At 57.9% G+C, this 23,626-nt stretch overlaps 3 protein-coding genes across 5 annotated transcripts in view; all 3 read right to left on the bottom strand.

Annotated features, from left to right (window-relative positions):
- Positions 1-2,732, bottom strand: part of EIF4E2 (eukaryotic translation initiation factor 4E family member 2) — a 29,410-nt gene extending 26,678 nt beyond the window's left edge. For all 3 annotated transcript variants that reach the window (XM_081051915.1, XM_081051916.1, XM_081051914.1), the window contains exon 1: positions 1,257-2,732. In XM_081051915.1, the coding sequence (XP_080908041.1) occupies positions 1,257-1,276 (20 nt within the window). In that variant the 5' untranslated portion in view covers positions 1,277-2,732. The remainder of the gene's footprint in view (positions 1-1,256) is intronic.
- CHRNG (cholinergic receptor nicotinic gamma subunit) lies at positions 1,298-8,284 on the bottom strand (the record flags this gene model as incomplete). The annotated part of the gene is made up of 13 exons (XM_081050798.1): positions 1,298-1,592; positions 3,242-3,423; positions 3,708-3,841; positions 4,052-4,268; positions 4,986-5,100; positions 5,318-5,432; positions 5,578-5,778; positions 6,104-6,201; positions 6,883-7,038; positions 7,307-7,416; positions 7,582-7,626; positions 7,894-8,033; positions 8,230-8,284. The coding sequence occupies 13 exons, from the start codon at positions 8,282-8,284 to the stop codon at positions 1,298-1,300; spliced, it is 1,863 nt and encodes a 620-aa protein (XP_080906924.1).
- A 3,756-nt stretch (positions 8,285-12,040) lies between these two features.
- On the bottom strand, positions 12,041-23,617 carry CHRND (cholinergic receptor nicotinic delta subunit). The gene is given in 21 exon segments (XM_081050966.1): positions 12,041-12,446; positions 13,680-13,895; positions 14,814-14,932; positions 15,022-15,226; positions 16,045-16,159; positions 16,249-16,360; positions 17,528-17,728; positions 18,471-18,580; positions 18,790-18,945; positions 19,108-19,217; positions 19,732-19,776; positions 20,220-20,362; positions 20,650-20,850; positions 22,040-22,146; positions 22,388-22,543; positions 22,616-22,780; positions 22,865-23,017; positions 23,019-23,031; positions 23,204-23,239; positions 23,242-23,253; positions 23,256-23,617. Coding segments are annotated over 20 exon segments (2,487 nt in total). The 5' UTR covers positions 23,401-23,617; the 3' UTR covers positions 12,041-12,446; positions 13,680-13,712.
- Positions 23,618-23,626: the final 9 nt, after the last annotated feature.

The following is a 23,626-nucleotide window of genomic DNA, read 5'->3' as shown; positions in this document are numbered from 1 at the left end:
TGCGAGGTGGGCACCCAGGACCTACGAGGTGGGCGCCCAGGACCTGCGCGGTGGGCACCCGGGACCTGCGAGGTGGGCACCCAGGACCTGCGAGGTGGGCACCCAGGACCTCGAGGTGGGCGCCCAGGACCTGCGAGGTGGGCACCCAGGACCTCGAGGTGGGCACCCAGGACCTCGAGGTGGGCGCCCAGGACCTCGAGGTGGGCGCCCAGGACCTCGAGGTGGGCACCCAGGACCTGCGAGGTGGGCACCCAGGACCTGCGAGGTGGGCACCCAGGACCTCGCAGCGTGCACGGCAGCCTCGGCGCTGGGCAAACAGCAGCTCCCCACCAGCGGCTTGTCACAACCGAAACAGAAGGGAAGTGCACTTTACATTCAGACGTCACTACTGAGCACGGGACCAAGGACCGCTGAGCCAGGCTGACTGTGACTTGGCCCTGTCGCAGCCCTGGGTGGCAGCCGGGTGGCGGCAGGGCGCTGACCACTGATGCGGCTTGGGTGACAACGGCTGGGGGCTGGGTAATGTCTGGGCGGTGGAACACGTGGTAATCGGTGGGTGTGGGGCTGGGAGCCCGGGCCTTCGGCAAAGACGGGGGTCCGAGGCTGCCGGAGGAGGGCGAAGGCCGTCATCTACCTGGGACACAGCGGCCGCAGGGAGCCTGCAGCGCGACTCGGCACGTCCTTCCTGCACCTGCAGCCCGCGGCCGGCACTCGGGCCCCGGGAGCGCACTCCGCAGTGAGCGCCGCGCAACGACCCGCGAGGCAGGCGGCAGGCGTCTCGGGGCGACGACCGGGACCCGCACGCGGGCGGCCGCGGCCGAGCCCACGGCCCACGGCCCCTCCCTGCGCCGTCACAGCTCGGCGCCACCGGCTCCATTACCGCCCCACTTCGCGGATGAGGAAACTGAGGCCCGGAGCGCAGAGGGGACCGGCCCGGGCCAGACGAGTGGGGAAAGCGGGCTCCAGAGCTGAGGACCGGCCCCGCCGCCGCCTCTCCGCCCGCCGCCGGCCGGCAGCCGCCCACGCCGCCCCGGCCCCCGGCCCCCGACCCCCGCGGCCCTGGGGCCCCCGGGACCCCTGCCGCCCGCCGCCCCAGAGCCCTGCTCCCCGCCCGCCGCCTGGGCCGGATCCAGCCCGCAGCCCGCGCCCGGGAGGGAGGCGGCGCCGTCCACCTGGTGTCGCCGCGGGCCGCGGCGGTGGCGGCGCGGGGAACGGTTGGGGGGAAGGGTCCCGGGAGGCGGCCACGCGCCACTTACGCGTCGAACTTGTTGTTCATCCTCCCGTCGTCGCCACTGCCTCACGGAGTGACTTCCGCTCCGCCGGTCCCTCCGCCCAGGGCCCGGCCACTTCCGGTTGCGCGCTGTGCATCGGAACGTAAGTGCGGCGGCCCGGTTGGGGGTCGGGCGTCCCGGCCTCCTGCCCAGGGCGGCTGCGCGGAGGCGGCGGGCTGGCGGGCAGCGTCCGCCGTGGGCAGCAGCCCTGTGCCCGTCGGCTCCCCGCCCGCCCAGCCGCCCTGCGGCTCCCAGGAAGGGTCCCCGGCCGGTGGCAGGCTCCGAGAAAGAGGCGGCGCCGCGCTGCTGAGCGCGCCGCCTCTGGACTCCGCGAGGTGCGGAGCCACACTCCCTCCCCAGGGCGGGCCGACCGAGCCCGGACTCCCTTGACCTCCCCGGGCAGTTTCCGCTTTGGTACCGGGGACACTACGTGCTGTATGGTACCTGCCTCTGCAGGTTGACGTGTACATTTAACCGGATAACCAACGTCAGGCGCTGGACGTGATCACCCTCTGCACGTGGTAGTGGCTGTTGATGGTGGCTGGCGTGGGCCCCGAGCCCCAGAGCCTGTGAGCTGCGCCCTCTGAAGCAGCCAGAGCGGGCGAGCGATTCATCCCAGCCGACAAAGCGAGTAAGAGGCCAACAGGAACCGGAGCGGGTCCCTCCGTCATCAAATTGCCTCCCGGATAAAAGTCTCTGCTCCAAACACACAGCGGGTGCACGGGGCACACAGTGGAGTGACGGAAATGAACCTGCTGGTGACTGAGCCCCAAAGTCAGCAACCCTGCACTTGGGGAGGGGGTTACTTCCGGGTCTTCCCTTCCCCCGACAACGTCCCACTCTCAGCTCTTTCTACGTCACTCGCAGTTTTGAATCACCTTCCCCAGGTGCCTTTGATCCTGTGATGAGGGTAGATAGGAGCTGATATCTGTGCCCTTAGTTACAGACGAGAAAGCAGGCTCAGGGAGCGCAAATGACCTGCCAAGGTTTACGCTGTTGTCACCAACAACTCTGACCCCAGCTGTACTCTCCAAGCAGTGTCTCCCCTCTCCCCCAGGAAGGCCATCGTTTCCCAAGCCGGGTACAGGGAGGCTGGTCAGTGTCTCCTCTCTGAAGGCAGAGCCCAGCAGTTCCCTGTCACCTCCCGGCCTCCCTACCTAGCTCTTCCTTAACCATCCTGTGGGACCAGTGCAAGTTCCCCGGTGTTTGAGAAGAGACGGAAGAGAGGTCTGTTTTCCAGGCTGTGGAATCTTAGGGTGTCTAAGATTGGGTCAGAACTGGTCATTCTGGACTCCAAACCTTATTTAGCCACCAGTGTTCTGGGAAGCCTCTCTTATTCTGGGCCCCCGTTTGCCAGTCTGAAATTTGGGGATATAGTGACTCTTGCTTTTCCATGACGCTGTGAGAAGCCCTTATCTTAACAATGAAAAAAGATAATAAAACTCATGAAATCTTTTGTGATCAATGAACAGGAAGGTCACTGGTGCAGCTGAGTGCTGGGCGCTTACAGCACCCAAAGGCAGGGGAGGGAGAGGGCAGCTGGAGTGGGCTGTTGCTCTTCTTTTGAGACAGCGTTGTCTGCTATTCTTCACATTTCTCTTGACTTCCCTCCTTCAGGAACTCATAAAAAGAAAGGGAGGCCCAGGCCCGGAGGGCCAGGACCTTACCTAGTTGGGGGCATCGTGCAGAACAGAGTTGTTAGGGCTTCAAACATCATGGGAGCTGATAATGCATCACTGAAGTGACGGGAGTGCCAAGATGAGCGAGCCACTGTCACACGGATGCTGACCCCCACAGCGCACCCTGCCCTCAGCCCACCCCCAACCACTCCAGGACTCCAGCTCTGTCTCTTTATTTCTCCAGCTTTTCTCAGTGCTCTTTGGCTTCCATGGCCCTGACGGGTGCTTCCCAAAGAGCACGCTCATGACCTCAGCAGAAGAACAAAGCTGGTAAGACTCCACATGGCTCACAGCAATTGGTTGGCTCCGTCAGGCAGGTAGGGGCGGGGGTCTCCAGGGAATGGCAGGGCGGGCACCCGGTTGTAGTGGGCCATGAGGAAGATGCCAGCAGTGCCGCAGACGAAGAGGGAGAGCATGGCCAGGAAGCAGACACGGTCCAGCACGCGTCCCACCAGGAACCACTCCTCTTTGCCCTGCAGGTGGGAGGCAAGGTGGGATGACCCTCCATGGCACCAAGCCTGCCCTGGCTCCCTGAGCCATCCTTGGCCCCCCAGCAAGCCTCCATTCTCCATTTCCTTGGGCCCTTCTCGCCTACTTCCAGACCTCAACCTGGCTTCTTTCATAATCCCCTCCCCACTCCCAATTCTGTTTTTCTATCCCATTGCCCTACCATGACCACTCCATTCATCCTGCCCCAATGGCAGGTCCAAGCCCTCACCAAATACTCAATCGTCCTTCCCACCCCAGACTAGCTTACACTGTCAAAGTGACTCTGCTGGCGTCGGGCGCGGGCAATGAAGTTGCAGGCGTCCACACAGGCCTGGATGGCTGGGGCAGCCTGCTTCAGACTGCCACACAACTCCTGGCTCTGCCCTGGCTCCGGGCCTTTCTCTAATGAGAGGATAGGGTGAAGTTTGGGAGTAGAATGGAGGAGAAACAAGCAGAGACGGTAGCCTCTCCTTAGGGACCCCACACCCTCTCTCCCCAACCTGGATGCTTGCCCAACACTCATTTGCGGTGCCTGTTGCTTTGGCCAACAGGCAGCCTCCCCTGTATGGAGTCCCTGGGGAAGAGTGTCCCCAGCGTCACACTCTGCCTCACCTAGTTTCTCCAGTGCTGCTCTCACCAGCCCATTGCGCTGCCGCTGCCGGAAGAGGACTTCACTGCGAGGCAGGCAGAGAGCCGCCTCCTCCCCACTCGTGATTGACCACCCAGTGGAGGAGCCATTCTGCAGCCGGGGCCGAGCGTCCTGCACAGCCACTGGGGCCAGCGGGCGAACATGCATCCTCAGCAGCTGGGGCAGGAGCCGCAGGAACACCTGGAGAGGGGAGGTCCTGGGTGGCTTAGCTTGGCAGCCAGGCTGGGCTTCAGAGCAGAAGGTGAAGGTTGGCATGAAGGGCTTATGCTGCCAGAGCATGCTGGGGGCAGCACATTGGGGGCAGTGGCTGGCCCCGATCCAGCTCAGCTGTTCTGTGCCAGGCATTGAGGCCGGGTCCCCAAATTTTTGTGCACATCAGAAGCACCAGGGCACTTATTCCAAGCACAGGTTCCTGGGCCCCACTCCTGCTATTCTAGCCCAGGGCATGGTGGGGGACCTGGAAATCTGTGACAGGTCCTGGAAATTTGTGACAAGGGCTCCAGCTGATGACTACAGGTTGGCTGCAGATCACACAGACTCTGGAGCCAGACTGCCTGGTCAGAATCCTGCGTCCTCTACTTTCTAGCTGTGTGACCTGGGGTAAGCTACTTAACCTCTCTGTTTCCTCTTCTGTAACATGGAGATGATACTAATACCCACTGCACAGAGGTTGTATGATGATTAAATAAGTTAGTATGCATAATATGCCTGCCAGTTAGTTGGTAAACACTCAGTGTTACTATTAATCCATCTGGGCACATGCCTCAAGATACACACAGGGCAGATTTGCTGCAAATGTGGCAGGTGAGGAATGTGTGTAGGGACAGGGGTGCAGAAGAAGGTGCATGGGAGTGGATTAGGCAGGAAGATGCTGGAGCAGGCAGGGAGGGGCCTTGCCTGGCGGACCCGGCGCGCCATGGAGTGTGTGTGGGGAGACCGCAATGACACGTTGAGCACGACCACAGCATTCACCACGATGAGGATGGTCACCACCAGGAGGAAGGTCAGGTACCTGCGGGGGAGGGGGGTAGGCAGGGGCAGGGCTGGCCCTCGGGCACTGCAGCCCCAGACACCACTGCCACCCTTAGCGGCTGCTCCATCCCTTGGGGGAATGGAGAGCCCTTGGGGGGAGGCGCTGGTATGGAGAATGGTGGGGGCAGGGTCACAGGAAGGTAGTGCCCAAGAAGGGAGGGCAAGAGGTGGGCCGCCGGCGTGAGGACCAGGCTTACTTGCTGATGAGTGGCACTGCTTGGGAGGTCTCGGGCACCTTCTTGGCCACAAGGAAGAGGAAGACGGTCTGGGCCAGGAGCACATTGATGGCGACCGTACACTTCTGGCCGCCCGCTGCCCGTGACAGACAGGCCCTCAGAGCAGGGCTGTGTCCCTGCTGTGGGGCACCGCCCCCGCCCCTGGTGCCTTCTGTGCCCTCCCAGCTGCTCCCTGTGCTGCCAGCCCAGGCCATGGTGCCCCTCCCTCAGGCTTCAGGTACCCTTGGCAGGAAGGAAGTAGATGAGAATGGCGACAGACGAGATGAGTACACAGGGCGCAATGATGTTGATGACATAGAAGAGGGGCTTGCGCTGAATGAGCAGGTAGAAGACCACCTTCTGGTGACCCGCCTCCTCAGCCGGTGCCACCCTGTCCAGTAGCATCTTGGCCGGCCGGTGCCGGATGGCCCACTCCCCGTTCTCTGTGGGCGGCAGGGCATGGTGGGCACAGGGAGTGGGCTGGGCAGACCCCCGCAGCCTGAGTGACCCAGCTGCAGAGTGGCCAGCGTGTGCCCGAAAGATTGCCGTGGAGGGACAGAAACAGTGTGGGACATTGTACACTTAGTCCCCCTCCCTCCAAAATAGGAGTCATTATCACGGAGGAAATCAGAACTTTGTTGGGCCTTAAAAAAAACATATTTTATGGTTTAATGTAGCTTTCATTTTGAGTCATATGGGAAAGGGCATGAACTTGGTCTTGCCCTGCACCCCCAGCCAGGCCCAGTTGGGGTCCTGGGTGGAGGTTACCTGTGAAAGCCTCGGGGTCAATGAAAATCCACTCAATGATCTGACCCTCTTCCTGGCTCAGCTGCAAATTGATCTCATTGGTGCTGTAGGTCTGGGATCTAGTAGATGGGGAGGAAAGAGGATAAATCTGAGTTGTGTGGACCCACCCCTGAGGTCACACTGGACAGTCATCTGAGGGCCACTGGGGGCAGTTTTGCCACAAAAAGTGCAGCCAAGAATTTCTGAGCTCCCCACAAAACCTAGCAGCAAGAGGAGGGGGGACCTGGCAGCTCTTCGGGGTCTGGGGAAGTTTGAGTGGAAGGGCCAAGAGGCTGGGGCTCAGTGCTGGCGCCTGGTATCCAAGGCCCGGGGCCACTATGTGTTCTGCCCTCCCACTGCCTCCGGCCCAGGAGGGACCAGTGGTCAGAACAGAGGAAATCTCGTCTGTAGCTCTGGGGTCTGTTTACAGAGGAGGGTTTATCTTCAAGTTCTCGCTGTGAAAAGACTGCTCCTCTAAACTAGGGAAGACCCTCACCCAGACCCCCCTTCGCACATTTATGGGTGAGAAACTGAGAGACATTCATTTCTCCCCTTGGTGCACAGGCAGGGAAACTGAGGCAGTGTAGTTGGAGAAGAGGACTGGGACATGGGCGTGTTCAGGTGTCCCGGCCTGAGATGGGCACAGAGGTCCCAGGAGATGGAGCCAGGGCCCCAGCCAGAAGCCACATGTCCCCCACCCTGCCAGAGCTCTTCTCAGGGCAGCACGCTAAATGCCCCCTCGCCCCAATAAATGGCCTCACTGGAAGATGAGGGAGCAGTTCTGCCAGTCGAAGGGGAAGTAGGTGACGGAGACAGGGCAGGAGGAGCGGAAGATGGCGGGCGGCAGCCAGTAGACGCAACCGTCAGGAGACACAAGCACATTGCAGTACAGAGCCACCTCGAACACGCCATCCACACTGCGCATAGACCAGACCATGAGTCTGAGACTCACGCCCTCAACAGCCCCTGCACACCGGAGACCCGCCAGCGCTCTGCTCTGTGTGGATGGTGCCTGGAACACCAACCTCCCCCAGGGGCCCTGCCTCTGCCTGATCGCCACCTGGACACAGGAACCATGTCCCGCCCCCAGCAACCCCCTGCCACTCCCACCCCGCCAGGCTCCTGTCCCGCTGGGCTCTGCCCTTATGTGCTTTCATCCCCCACCCTGCATGCGCCCCTCCTCACTTGTTCTCCAGCACGACATCTGGCCGCCACACCATGGTGGAGGGTACCCTCAGGACCCACACGCCTTCGTAGTCTCGTGGGTCCCAGCGAAGGCGATAGTCACACCACTGCTGCAGCGGGGAGGATTGCCAGGCCCCTGCTCTGTGGTGCCACACCCCCAAGAACAGGAGCCCAGCCCAGAGGGGACAGAAAAGGCGGGTGAGGGGGAACAGGTCTTGGGGCCCCATGGTAGATGTCCTGATAGAGGGAAAAAGGGTGGCAGAGTGGTCTCTTACCATCTCTATCCAAACGTTGGTGGTGAGGGCCTCCTCTCTCTCGTTCTGGAGGTGCAGACCGGTGGATAAGGCCCCGTCACTTGCCCTCCCCAGATGTTAATCCCTACAGGCCCCTGTTGGGTCCCACAGGACCCCAGCCGCCTGGGAAGCCTCCATGGGAGTGTTTCCGCACCTTGGCGTCTCCCCTGTGGGGCCCTCCCTCCTTGGCTGCTGGAGCAGCCCCTGCGTCTCCGTCTCCGTCTCCGCAGCAGGTCCCAGGGCCTGGTGCCCTGGCCCCCTCCTCCCTCGCCCTCCTACAGGGTTGTGGCTCACCAGGGAGATGAGGTTTGTGAGGGTGAGCTTCAGGCTGACGTTGACCACGTCCGAATCACGCTGGGCGGGCCGCAGGTGGGGGTTGTAGTCCTGCATCAGGTCTGCCAGCAGACGCTCTTCCTGGTTCCGGCCCTGGGCTCCTGCAACAGACAGCCGTGAGCCTGGGTGCCGGGGCTTTGGGGCAGAAAAAGAGGGAGGCCATGGGAGGATGTGACATGGAAAGGCAGGGACAGGGGGTTGGAGGCAGGCTCCAAGAGCCCCGTAGGCCCTCCATACCCTAAGGCCTTGGACCCCTGCTCCGGGCTTCCCCAGGCCCCCAACCCCCTGTGTCCACACCCAGGCAGATAGCCAGCAGTGGCAGGAGGAACAGCTGCCCCTGACCCCTGTGCATGGTGCCACAGTTCTCCACAGTGACAGGGGTGGGACGGCAGCGCCCCAGGTCTGAGATGTAAACTCTGTGTCTCATGTAACAGCCCACACTCCCACCCCAGCCAGCCCTGACAAGCCGGCCCAGCCCCACCAGCTGTCTGACCGCAGCACTGTCAGCTGTTCCAGGATGGACACAATGCCAGGCTCAGGTTACCTGAGCAGAGGAGGGGCAGAGGAGCCCCGTCTGTCCCAGCAGACATGGTCCAGCTTCCATCTCCACTCAGACTCAGTGGTCCCAGCCCTCCATTCATGGTCCAGCTGGGGAGCTGAGGATGTGGGAGAGAGGAGGTAGAGTGCTGAGGAAGGCTCTCTCCTGCTCCCTCCAGCAGATCAGTATTTGGGAAGGTGTGAAGGCTTTTGGTTAGGTATGTTTGTACCTGAGTTTCTCTGTGACATGGTTGAGGACCCCAAATCTCTCCTATCCAGCTTGATGTCTTCATGGGTCACTCCACTGGGCCAAGACACTGGAGGGTAAAATGCCCACAAGAAAAATGCATCATGTCCCCCAGGCTTTGACATCTAAACACAAATTAGGGTGCCAGGTTAGGGTCCTCCCTGTTTCTGAGGCATGGGTCCCAGCCTGGTAAGCTTTGTAGGAAGGAGGGCTGAGAAAGATCTGGAATTCAGGGCTCTTGTGAATAGGCCAGCCTCTGAATAGGGGCGCCTCCATGGGGTCTCAGTATTTATGAAATCATCCACAGACTTAGGGAGTTCCCAGCATGTGGCAGGCACAGCACTAGGCTGGGGGCACCCCAGATACACCTAAGCTGATCACTTGAACCCACAAAGTTGAGGTTGTGGCCCCCCAGAGAAGGAGAACCAGAAGGGCTGGGAAACAAGCTCCATTCTCTTTGATGGATTGTGGTCAGGGGAAGAATGGGGCTGAGGCTGATATAGGAGCCAATAGCCATGACCACGGGCTCAGGCCACCTGTCTTCTGATCATCTTTTCCAAGCAGACAGGTCAGCATGGCCCAGTTCATGGGCAAGACAGAAAGCACAGGTTCCCAATCTATGACACCCACCCTTCGACTCCTGGGGCCTAGGGTGGCGAATGCCTCTGAGGGCTGGAAGAAAGCACCATTTGGGGACATGTCCCTCAACCCATAAATGAATGCTGCCTGTGGCATTTCGGTGTGTTAGTAAACCGGAAATCAGCCAACATGCCCTGTCCTTGGAAATCCAAGTGAAGTTGGCTCAGATCCCAGCCCCTTGCAGGAAGTCCACAAATTCCTCCTGTCTTTGTCAGGACTTGGGGGGAGGGGAGGCTGTAGTTCTGGCAGCTGCTTTCCTGGTCATCTGCTTTCACTATGTTGCCTTGTGGGTGGCTCCTCCGCCAGGCCCCACACTCAGGTTTTCTTGACACCCCCTCCACCCCAAGCTTTGCTCTCACCACACATCTAACTGACTTTCTCTGGAGGTTACAAAGCCAATGGCCCCTCTCCTCACTTTGCCCTCTGGTGCCTCCAGACTCAATTCTCTCATCCATTTTGCAGAGCAATATCTCCTCCCCCATCCACTCCCCTCCAAGACCACCCTTTGCCAAAGATCATTAATGGCTTCTGCTAAATAATGGACCACCTTTCTCCACCCCCTTCCTCAGGACCACCCAGGCAAAGATGGTCCCGCTGATGCTTCAGCATTTCTGATTTTCCTCTTTCCATTTCCCACAAGTGTCTGGGAGAGAAGAAGAAGATTATGGAGACTGACTTCCCTCTGATGTGAATTATGCCACCTCCCTACGTATGAAGATTTCAACTCCTGTTTTCTGTCCTCTCTGCTCTTGGAGAGAGACTGAGAAACCTCCCTGGTTCTCAGGAAGGTTTATTGTCTTTGAGAAGTGGTGGTTTCTGCCCCGGAAAGGTTAAGGGGTAGGTATGGGACCCATTAAGAGAAAATCTTCTGTAGGCATTATCTGTAATCTAACAACAATTCCTCCATCACCACCTTCTACTCAAGAGGCTAGAAAAGTGAAATGCTCGTTTCCCAGGCTCCCTTGCAGATAGGGGTGGCCATATGATAACATCTTGACCAAAGGATGTCTGCAGAAGTTGGTCAAGGGGCTGAAGGGCTTCAGGGGAAAGCTTTTGCTTTCTAATAAAAGGGATCAGAAATGACTGCTTCTTTCCTGTCTTGAACGTAGATGTAAAGTGTGGAGCTGTGGCAGTCAGCTTGCAACCTGGTGCAACAACCCTGGTCCCTAATAGCTTCATGGGACAGCTGACCCAATGTTTCAAACACTCCCTCACAATTCTTATTCTGTTAGAAAGAGGAAAGCTTTTTGTTTAAATCATGGTTCTTGGGATTTTCTGTTCCTTGCAGCCCAATGCAATCTTAATGGATTAATTGCCCTTTGAAAGAAGGTGGGTAACCCTGTGGGCTTGGGGAGAGTGTGTAGGGACACCCCTGCCTTCACAGAAAGCTGACCATTGTAGGTGTGACTTCTTGTGGAGGGAAGGAGATAAGAGTTCCATATCACCCAGAGAGTGGACCAGTACTGACAGCACGCTGGGGCTAGAGTGCCAGGCGAGTGGGTACTGTTGGGGGACCCACTGTGACTCTGGGTCCCTACACAAGACGCACTTTTAGTGGGGTGTGACCTTTTGGGGTTGTCTTTTCTGGAAGGCTCACAGCCACCTGAGCAGGGTCTTTACCTGGCGATTGGAATGCGTAAGACCGGCTGCCAACAGCAACACCGTGTGGCAGAGAGAAGCAACAACAATGGCCGCGGGATCTGTAATCCAGGCTCCCTTTCGTCTCTGGGCAGGGGACAAGGACCCTCTTGTCCAGAATTGGTCTGGGCTTCCTGCTCATCTGACGAGTGTAAGTCCAAGCTAGTTTTTCTATTCAAAGGGGAAAAATTAAAAATTTGTATCTTAATTGCCAGAGGGATGGGGGTTTGGGGAGCTGGGTGAAAAAGCTGAAGGGATTAAGAAATACGAATTGGTAGTTACAAAATAGTCTTGGGGATGTAAAGCACAGCATAGGAAATATAGTCAATAATATTGCAACAACTATGTATAGTCCCAGGTGTATAGTCAGGGGGGTCACTGCATGAATTATATAAATGTCAAACCACTATGCTGTACACCTGACACTAATATAAAATAATATTGTCAACTGTAACTGAAAAAAATAAACAATTTTTTAAAATTGTACCTTGAATTTGTGGATGATTCCTATTGGAAGGCAAAAGTAAGTAGGGGTCAGTTTTGGTCTTTTTCTCTCAGTTTCATGGAAAAACTAAACATGTCACCTTCTGTACACCTGAGCTCATGAGGTCATCGACTCCCTCTGAGGGAAATGGGTTGAGCTGTGAAGACCTTATGCCTGTACTTCAGGAGGTGAATAATTGGGCCTTCTATGCCTGCTCCAATCCTCTCTCAGTCACCATGCCAGGCTTAGATGTAGGAGACCCTCGTCAGAGCCCCATCCTCCCTGACTGAGGCCCACAGATGAGGAATAAGATTTAAAAATAAAATAAAATAAAACACAAACTACCCCTTAAATTTGCAGAACACATGTAAGTACCTTCAAGCCAACTAGCAGTTCGATTTTCACAACACCCCACGAGTGGGACTTATTTATTTTGTTATTAAAGTTTATTGGGTGACAATTGTTAGTAAAGTTACATAGATTTCAGGTGTACAATTCTGTAATACATCATCTATATATCACATTATGTGTTCACCACCCAGAGTCAGTTCTCCTTCCATCACCATATATTTCACCCCGTTTACCCTCTTCTAGAAACCCCCACCCCCTGGTAACCACTAAACTATTGTCTATGTCTATGAGACTTATTTTTTGCTCATTTTACAGATGAGAAAACTGAAGCTAAGAGATGAGGAGTGGCTCATCCAAGGTCACACTGCTATAAACTACCCCAAAACTTTGTCTCTTAAATAACAAATATTTATTATCTCCCACAGTTTCTGGGGGTCAGGAATCCAGGAGCAGCTTAGCTGAGTGGTTCTGGCTCAGGGGCTGTCATGGGGCTGTGATCTCATCTGAAGGCCCCACTGGGGCTGGAGAACCCACTTCCAAGTTCACTCATGTACTTGTTGGCAGGAGGCTTCAGTTCCTTAACTTGTGGGACTCTCCATAGAGTGTTCATCATGCCAGCTAGCTTCCCCAAAGTGAGAGTGAGAATAAGAGAGAGAGAGATAAAGAGAGAGAGAGATAAAGAGAGAGAGAGAAATGTCTTTTATAACCTAATTTTGGAAGTGACATAACATCACTTCTGCCTCATTGTATTGGTCACACAGACCAATCCTGGTATGGTGTGGAGGGCACTACATAGGGTATGAATATGGTGGGGACCACAGGGGCCATCCCAAAGGTGGGGTACCTCATAGAACCTTATCTCCCAGCTCCTGTAGTCTCAGCCTTTGGCCCTTAAGATTGGTAGGGACTCCCTTTGCGATAGAGTTGTCAGATTTAGGAAATAAATATACAGGATGCCCAGTTAAATTTGAATTTCAGACAAACATGAATTGTTTTTTAGTGTATGTCCCAAATCTTGCCTGGTAACCCTACTTTGGGCAGGAGGACTAGGTGCCCAAGAGAGGACACTCCAAGGGAAGGGCCGAGTTCTGGGGCTCTAGGTTGGTGCATGTGAGCTGAGGTGGATGGGCTGAACTCTGGCCTCTGTGGGCGTGCTGGGTCCAACCCTTCCATCCCAGTCCTCAGCTTCCCAGAAAGTCCCCGACAGAGTGGTCAAGACAAAAAGGGCTGGAAAGGCATTTCTGCAACCCTGGTGCTCCCACCCCTGCCAAAGCTTCCTTCCCTAAGGGGCCTGGAGAGAGAGGCGCCCCCAACCTCAGCTCCAGGTGGGGCCTCAGGAACCCAAGACTGAGGGGTTGACAGGAGGAGGGTGGTTGGGGGAAACAGGACGTGAAGGCACAGGATCCCACCTGCTCTACCCATACCTGGGGGAGGGGGTGGCAAGAAGAGGCCTCCGTCTTTCTCACAGAGGGGTCCTAAAAGGCCAGCTTGAGTGGCATCCTCCCTGGTCCCTGAGCCAACCCCTGCCTCTTCCCAAATCGTCCTGCCCCACCCCCCAGCCGACGTCCACTCTCAGGTCTTCTCAAGTGGTCCTGTCTTTATTTGCAAAGGAATCATTGTTGAGGACATCGCCTCCCTTCCTTGGTCTCCCTTCCTTGCAAGGCTGGAAAGCTCAGCTCGTCTCGCCCCAGCCTCGCAGGACCAACGGGGCTCAAGTTTCAGGGCCAGGAGTTGGCTTCCCCAGGAAAAGCTTGTCCTTTCTCAGACACCCTTGTCCATATGGCTACCCTCCCCTCCCCAGCAACCCCCAAGGCCCATCCCTTTCAGGCCAAAAGCCCCACCCAAAGCTACCCTGAGAGCTGGGCCAGGCCTGCCAGGCCCACTCTAGATGAAGCGCTTATCCTGCTCCAGGTAGGAGAAGGGGTCCCCGGGGAAAGGCTGAGGTGGAGGCTGGTTGTAGGCGCCCTGCAGGAAGATCCAGGCCGTGCCCACAACCATGATTGGCGTCACCACAAACAGGCACAGTCGGTCCACTGTGCAGGCCACCTGGCTCCAACAGTCCTTCTCCTGGGGACAGAGTGGGGCAGCAAAGAGAGTGGGGTGAAGAGGGCCCTCAGACCACAAGATGTGCATACCAAGCTGGGCTCAGTGACAGGCATGGCCTTGGCATATCTGTAGGGGCTGCCTCTGGCTTGCAGCAAAGGGGACATACTGCATTTCCCCCCTCCAGCCACAGGCAGAGCCGGTCATTCTGTCTGTCTAGGAGACCGAGAGCAGGGCCACAGCGCTCCCTCCCAGCCACTCAGGCTCCTGCTACCGTGTTTCCCCCTAAATAAGACCTATCCCGAAAATAAGCCCCAGTTAAGATTGTCAGCCAGACAGACGCATTTAGTACGTTATGATGATGTTCCAGAAGAAGAGGACATGACTGTATTTGAATAAATGTAGATTGTTGTACATGAAAAAATAATACATCACCTGAAAACACACCCTAATGTGTCTTTTGGAGCAAAAATTAATATGAGATCCAGTCTTATCTTTGGGGAAACACGGTAGCCCATTTGTGAAATGGGTAAAGGTGCCTCTTTCTCAAGAGAGAATTTTAGAAAGTTGTATAATACTGAACAACCCTAGAAGGCTGCCTATATCTGGCTGTGTCTGGAGTATCAGGCTTGGAGTTGAGCAGGGATAGAAATGATTGGCAGCTGAGAGAAAGAAGGGACCCTAAGGCATGTCAGGGTGTGCCCCCGACAGGGTGGAGCTGTGTGTCTGTGTATATACCTGAGTGTGTACCAGGTCCAGTGTGCTGCTATGGGGTTCTAGGCAGGGGCTCCCCCTATCTGGGGGGCCTGGACTCTGTACCCACTGGGAACTCCACCTAAATTGGTATGTGTCTCTGAGGGGAACCGTGTCCCCCTAAAATAGGATACACTTGATCAGTGTACTACTTGAACATCTGTACCTGGCAACCTTGTGGCTACTCACCTCATTGTAATTGTTCTGATCCCTCATGTGGTTGACAATGAAGTTGGCCCCATCCACAGCTGGCTTCAGCTCACTGAAGAGCTCCTGCTGGGCCTGCTCAGAGACTGCTGGGGGCCGGCCTGTGGATACCAAACCAGAGGTGGGCATGAGGTCTTCCCCCACCCCACCTCCCATGGCTGGGCCAAACCCCAAGCCACTGAGGACCCACGTGCAGTGGTGAGGCGTCGGGCCAGCCCATGCCGCTCTGACTGCTTCTCGAACATGAGGTCACTTCGGGACTTGAGCGAGAAGTACTCCTCAGCCTTGGAGATGTAGCCCAGGGAGCTACTCCTCCGGACCAGGGTCCTGGGGCTGGGCCCGTCCTCTGCTGGCCGGGACATGTGTAGGAGCTTGGGTAGGGTCTCTAGGAAGAGCTGTGGCAGGTCAGGGGGACACAGGAAAGCCATTTAACCAACATGGGTCACCTTCACACATCCAAATGTCTGTGACTCCATTCCTGGCCACCACAAAATGCTCCCCAGCCTGATGCTGTCATTACCCCACACACACTAATCCCCTCCTGGTGGACACTTAGGTTGCTTCCAGCTCTCCCTTATTACTCTCAGCACAGAGTAGAATTCATTTGTTGACAATAAATTATATATGAAAAACAAAAGAGTAAGAAAAATGCCCCAAATCCTGAGTTCTCTTCTGCAAATGCTTAAAGACCAGATATGTTGCTAACCCACCCTCAGCTGTCCCAGAACAGCCATGTGGTCCCCATAGTGGCCAAGAGGAAGGACAGCCCTCTCCTGGGCATCATGCCCCCACAGTCCTCACCTTCTTTTTAATCAAGGTATAACAAATGTACAATAGAATGAGCAAATCTTAAGCATAGCTAGATGAATTTTTGCAGATGTATTCAACTGTATAAACACCACCCAGATATTAAACATCCCAAAAAGGTTTGGTCATGCCTCCCCACATCAATACCCTCTCCCCACCCCACAGAGGTAACCACTATCCTGACTTGTATCACTAACGATTGGCTTTTGCCTGTCCTTGAACTTCATAGAGAGGAAATTGCAGTGTGTGGTGCCTGACTTCTTTCACGTAACATTATGCTGGCGGCGTGTGGAGCAGCAGGTGGTACTTTTGCACTCTCCCATAGGAATATACCGCAGTATTTTCAGTCCGGTTCCTGGAGAGGGGCGTGTGGACAATTTCTAGCTTTGGGCTACTGACAGCTCACCTTCTTGACCCCCTCGGACAGCACGTGGGTGCTGGGGGTGCGGAAGTGGATGTTGAGCACGATGACACAGATCACCACGACCATGGTCACCAGCACCATGCCGAAGAGCAGGAACCTGTGAGCACACAGTCAGCCTGCAGCCCATGATGGGTGGCAGGGAGACATGAGGAGTGGCAGGTGCACGCGGGGCGTGGCGTCACTCACTTGCCGATGAGGGGGATTGCCATCGACGTGGGCGGCAGCCTCTTGGAGATGAGCAGCAGGAAGACAGACTGTGCCAGGAGCACCGAGATGGCCATTGACGTCTTCTCGCCACCTGGGGGAGCCCGCACTCAGCTGTGACCTCTGGTCCCAGAGGGTCCCACTGTGGCCCCCACACTAGTTGTTCACAATGCCATGAGCCTATTAACATCATGGGCTATGATGCTGGAGCTCCCGGGTTCAAATCCTGGTTCTGACACTTACTGGCTGAGTGACCTTGGGCAAGTAGCCTAACCTCTCTGTGCCTGTTTTCTCAACTGTTAAGTGTTATGACAACCAGATGAGAGAGAGTGTTAAGGTTGTCACTCCTCCTGGCACTGGGTAAGGTGTTGTCACTCAGCCAACACCAGCTATTATCATTAGCCAATCCTTTGCCACTCAGCCCTCCTAAATTACAGCTCTGCATGTCCCTGCCTGCACAGACAGCTCCCGGCACCAGAATAACACCCCAGCTCCCAGCACTTCACTCAAAGACCCCAGCCCGACACTGCCCTGCTCTTCCCACCTGAATTCCTGAGTACACTTGGCAGAGGCTGATGTGGTCACAGGCCCATGGCCCTGCCCCAGCGCCTCTTTTCTATCTGCAATGTCCCTCTCAAAGTATCTCCAGCTCAAGCACCGCCTCTTCCAGGAAACCTTGCCCCTGCCCACCACCCCCAGACCATGCTCCCAGTCCTGTAATTTCTACCCTGTCTACCAGGGGCAGGGGCTGGATGGCATTTGTTCTGGGAGTCGCTGTGCCCTGCTCATAGTAAATATTCTGGAGCAAAGTGAGCACAGACGACACGTGCCTTTCTAGAACCAGGTATTTGTAGATGCCTGCCTCCATTCCCTGGCTTCCTAGAGATCCTGTTACCCACCCACTGACTCAACAGGTGATGGCCTCCTGTGTGCCAGGCCCACAGTCACACATGGTGACCACAACAGACCTGATCTCTGCTCTGGCAGAACTAGGGTCTTGGGAAGCCTGTCATGAGAGGCAGAAGTGGGGTCCAAGAGACATGAGACACCCAGGGGCCCTGTCCATTTGGGAGATGTTGGATAGGGTCACAGAGCCCTCCCCCTGGCTGGCAACATGCCCCTCATGCCTGGACCCGGGGGAGGAAGCCCCAGGGGTGGTACCCCCCAGGTGGCTGCCAGGAAGAAGGGAGGGGCTGAGCTGGGGCTGCCCTCGGGGAGGGGAGAGGCTGCCCAGGAGGCGGGGCCGGGCGCTGAGGCTCACAGTCAGCCGGCAGGTAAAAGACCAGGTTGATCATGAAGGAGATGAGCACGCAGGGCACGAGGATGTTGATGATGTAGAAGAGGGGCTTGCGGCGTATGATGAGGTAGAAGGTGACGTCCTGGCGGCCGGGACGGTCCAGCGGGATACTGGGGTCCACGTTGACCTTGGCCGGCCGGTGCACTATCTCCCACTCCCCGTTCTCTGAGGGCAGCACATGGATGTTTTGAGGGGCAGGCAGGGCACGGGGGCTCAGGGGCGCCTCAGGGCAGGACAAGGGGCTGGTAGAGCGAACCACCCAGAGGCACAGCCGGGTCTGTCTGCGGGGCCCTGGCGGGAGGCACAGGTTCTGTTTGTGGGTATTTCCTTGGGGATTGAGATAGAGGTTTCAATCTACAAGCGGGAAATTCTCCTCTGGGATTAATTTCTTTTTCCCCTTGGGAAAAATAGAATCTGAGACCACATTTGATTCAAATAAGGAGTCTTGGGGATAACAAAGCAGTGAGCCCCCCACCCCCAACCTGCGATGTGTTAGCATTGGGACCAGCAGGATGTCGGTCTTCTCTGAATGGACAGGGCGAGCAGTGGGTCCCAGGGTGAGCCTGGTCACAGATAGGGGGTGGGGGGCTTTGGGAGGGAGTGACATGCATTCTATCAGGATGACAGCTGAAGCCCCAACCACACCCCTGGCCTCTCCGGGGACAGGAAGGCTAACCACCGCCCTCATTTGTTGGCCACATTTATCCCCAGGGACCCTGCTCAGCCCAGAGGGCTTCTGGTCTCGGCAGGTGCAGGGGGTGGGGCACTGGTGCCCCTCTGTCTCTGGCCCCAGTTGGGCCTCTTTTCCTTTCAATGTGCTGCGTTGTGTCAGTAAGCGTGAATGTATGTGTATCCATCGGAGAGTGTCTGAGGGGCCTACCCACCCACCAACAGCTGCTCCCAGCACCTGTGAAGCCCTCGGGGTCAATGATAATCCACTCCACGGGGTAGAAGCGGCCATCTTCTTCTTCCTGCTTCAGGTTGAGGGTGATCTCCTTGGCTGTGTACTTGAGTGAACTGGAGAGGGCAGTGGGCAGAGGGTGGTGTTCAGCCACTGGCTGGGGCTACGCATGGGGGAAGGCTGGCACAGGAGGTTCAGAGGCCGTTGTGGGGAGGGGAGTCTAATCAGGACAGAGCAGGGTCTCTGCCTGAGGTTGCTCCACTCACCTCCCTCGGCCCCTGGCAGGGTACCCTGGAGGGAGGGGGCAGTGGACAAGTGGATGTACCTGAACTTGAGAGAGCAGTTCTGCCAGTCGAAGGGGAAGTAGGTGACGGAGATGGGGCAAGCGGAGCGGAAGATGGCGGGCGGCAGCCAGTACACATCGCCTGAAGAATAGACCAGCACATTGCAGGCGTAGGAAATCTGGAAGAAGCCATCATTGCTGGGGGACAAGGACAAGGGCCACAGTGAGCAGCAGCCAGTGTGACTGGCATGGTCGGGGGAGGCAGAGGAGGGAGGGCAGCCAGAAGCGTGGGGCTGGAGGGGGAGGCTCGGTAAGGGAGGCAGAGTGCTAAGGGGAAGCCAGAGAGGGCTGCGGCTCAACTTGTTCTCCAGCACAATGTCGGGGAGCCACAGCATGTCAGAAGGCAGGCGCAAGACGCTGATGTTCCCAAATTCTTTCTCATCCCACTGAAGCCGCTTGTCCATCCAGCCCTAGAAGCTGAAAGGAATGTCAGCAGTGGGCTCTGCTGTGGCCTGGGCTCCCTCACTCCTCCCAGTTTCCCTGAGGGAAAACAGGACAGGGCCTAGGGCTGTGGCAAAAGAGGCTTGGGGAAGGTGGGTACAGAGTGGGGGCTCAGGTCTGCCATGTACAGCTGTGTAGGATGTACACTGCACAACTAAGGGAGCACTGTTTCCAGGATGGACGCAGAAGACTTATGTCTATATCATAAACCTCTGACAGGTGGCAGGGAGTGTCTTCTAATAAAATCAGGATACTGTGACGAGTTCCCCCCAGATGAATGATCTAATCCATCCAAAGGCTGTCTGGGCTGGCGGCTGCACTAGCTGGAGGGAGGGCAGCTGGGCCTGGGTTTTCTCTGTAGGCAGGAGCCAGCCCCTCCTGGAGGACAGTGTCTGAGCAGACTGGGGATTCCCCAAGCAGAAGTCGGCGCGGGAGCCTGGGTCCTGCACCCTCAGCCCCCAGCTCTCAGTGGGGTGTTCTTACGTGCTCAATCCACACGTTGGTGGTGAGGGTCTCCTCAACTTCTTTCTGTAATCAAACAGGAGCGCTGTCCCCCAGGGACCTGCATCATTCTTTCACATGCACACATTCACCAGGCACCTCCCCCCAGCGTCCACCCAGGAAAAGCCATGGCAACTGGTCCAACCAGACTGCGACCCCAAGCACTCAGGACTGGGTGGGCAGAGCAGGGAGTGGGCGGGGGGGTGCACATGGCCTCTGAAATATGTCTTGGGTGTGATATGGGGTGCACCCCAGAGCTTCAGCTGGAGGGGAAGGGGCCTTAGCCTGAGGCCTGGGGCAGCATGGGACACGGAGAAAGGCCAGAGCACACTTCCTGGGAGAGGAGCCACCTTAGGCAAGCCTGGGCCTTGAGCTTCCTCCATGGCCATCCCAGTCTGGAAGACAGCTAGGCCTTGAGGAAGCTGACCCTGGCCTCCAGTCCCCAGCCTAGCCACAGAGGAACCTCTCACCAGGGAGATGAGATTGGAGAGGGTGAGGGCCAGTGAGACATCCATGCTCTCCTCTTTGTTCGCTGCAGGCCGGACCTCCTTATTGTAGCCTTTCCCAAACAGGTGCCGGATTAGTCGCTCCTCCTCGTTCAGGCCCCAGCTGCCTGGGGGGGACAGGGACAGCGATGGGCCCTGGGCAGGGGCCCAGGAAGGAAGGTTCCCTGAGGTCCTGCTGGGCCATGGGGCTGGGCTGAGCAGGGAGATCAAACCACTCTCCAAAGTGGGGCCCTGGTTGTTGGGGCCCTCCAGTGAGAACTGGCAGCGGGAGTGGGAAGGGGGCCTGAGGCTAGGGGAGGGAGGACCATGTAGGAGGAGTGCAGAGGCGCATGCAGTGGGGGACCCGGGGGGCATCCTGAGGGACCCCGCAGGGTGGGGTGAGGTCCAGTCTTACCACAAATGACCAGGGTGGCCATCAGCCCCAGCACTGACACAGGCCCCGCCATCCTGTCCCTCCAACTAGGTCTTGTGTCTGCCCCTCCAGTCCACAGGCTGGAAAATGTGGATGGGGGGCAGAGGGACAGGTGCAGAGTGGGGCAGGGAGGGGCAAAAGGAAGAGGCAGCCGGAAACGCAATCTGATACCTCGAGACTCTGCTGCTGGGTAGAGAACCAGGGGCAGGTGATGAGGGGGTGGGGACAGGGACCGGCCAGCGGGGAGGAAACCCAAGGACATGAGGCAAAGATCCCAGGCTTGGACTCCCCACCGCTAGCGTCAGTTGCCGCCATTTCTTGGGAGGCAGACAGGCCAGCTCAGACGGGGGCTTAGCCGGCCCTCTCCAGTGTCTCTGTGACCTCTGTCAACTGCTCCTGGAGGCAGGGCCCTGCACAGGCCCTACTCCCAGAGAGCTAATGTCTACCCACCCAGTTCCCATCCCAAGAAAGCTCCAGAGTTGTCTCCATAGATCATAAACAACATTTATTAAAGCAACTGTGCTTTTCTGATGGTGCATCTGGGAAAACATATGGAGCCCAGGACACTGTCCTACCCCACACAGCCACTAACACAGCCACCTGTGCTAGTGACAGTTTATCATCAGGCTCCCTAAACCCTCCAAGTCCCTAGTCCTGGTAGGTACTGACCAGGGGCTGAGGGCCCAGACATGGCTTATGGCCACCTGGCTGGGGAATCCAGAGGGCCAGGTGGGTGTTACTCCTCCTCCCCCAGCCCCCTGTCCTGTCTCACACCCATCCGGGCTCTGTTAGGCTCTGCCTCAGCCTGAGCAGCCAAGCGGAAGGACTGCAGGGCCTGCACCAGCAACCGGGGAACGCTTCGAGCCAATGTGGCCGGTTCCAGGCCCACCAGGCCGCTGAAGGCCACGCGCTGGCCTCCCAAGCCTGCCCGAACCCAGGCTCGGAACAGCCCCCATATCATCTTGGAGCTCAGATCCGCCAGGACCTGCAGAGGCAGGAGGGCGCTCAGGGGCCCACAACCCCACTCTTGGTCCTCTCCTCCTGGCCACCCAAACTCTCACCCAGACCCATCCCCCTTTCTCACCCCCCAAACCCTGCATACTTCCTGTGTACTCGCACACCCCAAAAACCCCTCCACTCACACTTCCCCCTCCCTACCACACCTTCACACCCACCAAGCACCCCAGCTCACACGCAGCTGCCCTCCCCACCCCCTTCCCCCTGGACTCTCCACTTTCCTCCCAAGCTGCTGGGGGAAAGGTCCTCCCTCCTGCTGGGGAGGGTGGCCCTTCTGTCCCCCTACCAATCAGGGCTGATCCAGGACCGCCTTCTGAGGCCACTGTGAAGGAGTCTGGGAAGCCTGAGGACGTACCTCCTGGAAGTTCATGACCAAGACCTCCAAGGGGACCTGTAGGATCCAGGCATGGGTGTCCTGGAGGGTGGCCAACCTGTGCCGCAGGGACTCCAGCCCAGGGCAGCCTGCAGGAAGGGAGAGGCCCAGGAATAACAGAACTGACACCAGCTCAGGGTTGGGCTGCTTCCCACCAGCTCAGGACCACCTCCCTGGGGCCGACTTCTCATGGGGAAACATGGCTCAGAGAGGTTAAGTGATAGCACAAAGTCAAGCACTTCCTGACACTGATGAGGGCCCAAAGCCACAAGTAGTCCCAAAGAGTCACCTCCTGCATTAGGGGAGGGGGAGAGCGCATCTGCCCCTTACCCCACGGCCCAGTGCAGATCCCAGGAGAATGCCCTCCCCTCCTGGCTTGGGCCAGCCCTAGGCCGACTCCGTTGGCGATGGCCGGCAGCGGGCATCATCACCGTACGCGTCCCCGAGTGGCTCAGGCCTTCGCCTCCGGAACCGCAGCTCAGGATCCTGGGGAAATGCAAAATTAGGGGAACGCTACTGCGGCGCAGTGGTGGGGCCGGGGCTGCGAGGCCAGGATACCTGCGTGCAGCCGCTGCTCGCGGGCGGGGTGCCTGGGAGGCTCCCGGGGGGACAGAGTGGGGCGAGCCAGGACTGAGGCGAGGCGCCGCATCCCCGGGCGCGGGCCGAACGACTCCGGGGCGCCCCGCAGCAGCTCCAGCAGGGTGTGCGCCAGCGAGCGCAGCTCTGCGAACAGGACAAGGGTGCGAGCGGCGGTCAGACGTGGGCCAGGCCCCCTGCCCCCGGCCCAGCCCCGGGAAAGAGACCGACCGCATCGCCGGCGGCGCTGCAGGCACTGCCAGGGGCGCACAGGCACCCTCGGGTCCCCGGCACAGGTGGGCGTAGAAAGCGCAGGGCGTGGCGGCGTCTGCCGGCGGCTTTTCCGGAGGGTCCCAGGCCAGAAGCTCCCTGCAGCTGGGCTCGGTTGGAGGGGGCCGCTGCGGGAGCGGCAAGGGCCAGTTCTCCCCCGTTTGGGGCACTAGTCCCCGAAGCCCTGTTCCGTTGGGAGACAGGTTTCCCGACGCAGAAGGGGGCTGGAGGGCGGGGCGTGGTGGCAACGGCATTGGGCGTGTCCTGAGGTGTTGGCGGAACACTGCTGAGCAGGCTCACCGCTCGTCTGCTCCTGGAGCCAGTCCCTGAACACGCCACGCGGGTGTAGACCCGGGCTTCCCTGGCTTCCCGCATCCGTCCCCGCGTGAGGTGACTCCGTCCAGGACCTCTCTGGGGCGGGGGCCCGTCTCAGAACGGGCCAGAGGGCCTCCAGAATCACCCTGCGGGGACGCGAGCCGAGAGGGAACACACCGCATCGACACAACCCCCCCGCCCCCCCCACATACACACACACGCGCCAGTCTTATACCTGACGGGATAAAGCACCTCTGAGCTCCACTGGGGTTACCGCTCTCGGACCCATTTTAGCCTTGAGGACATAGAGGCTCAGAGAAATTGGGTGACAGCCTGACTGTAGAAGGCTGTCCCGCCACTGGGGAGCGGCCCACCCAGCGGCCCCCCCATCAATCGGGGCTCATACCT

The sequence above is a fragment of the Rhinolophus hipposideros genome (assembly GCF_964194185.1).
Source record: "Rhinolophus hipposideros genome assembly, chromosome: 6".
In the NCBI taxonomy this organism is placed as follows: domain Eukaryota; kingdom Metazoa; phylum Chordata; class Mammalia; order Chiroptera; family Rhinolophidae; genus Rhinolophus; species Rhinolophus hipposideros.
This window is presented reverse-complemented; position numbering and strand designations above follow the sequence as displayed.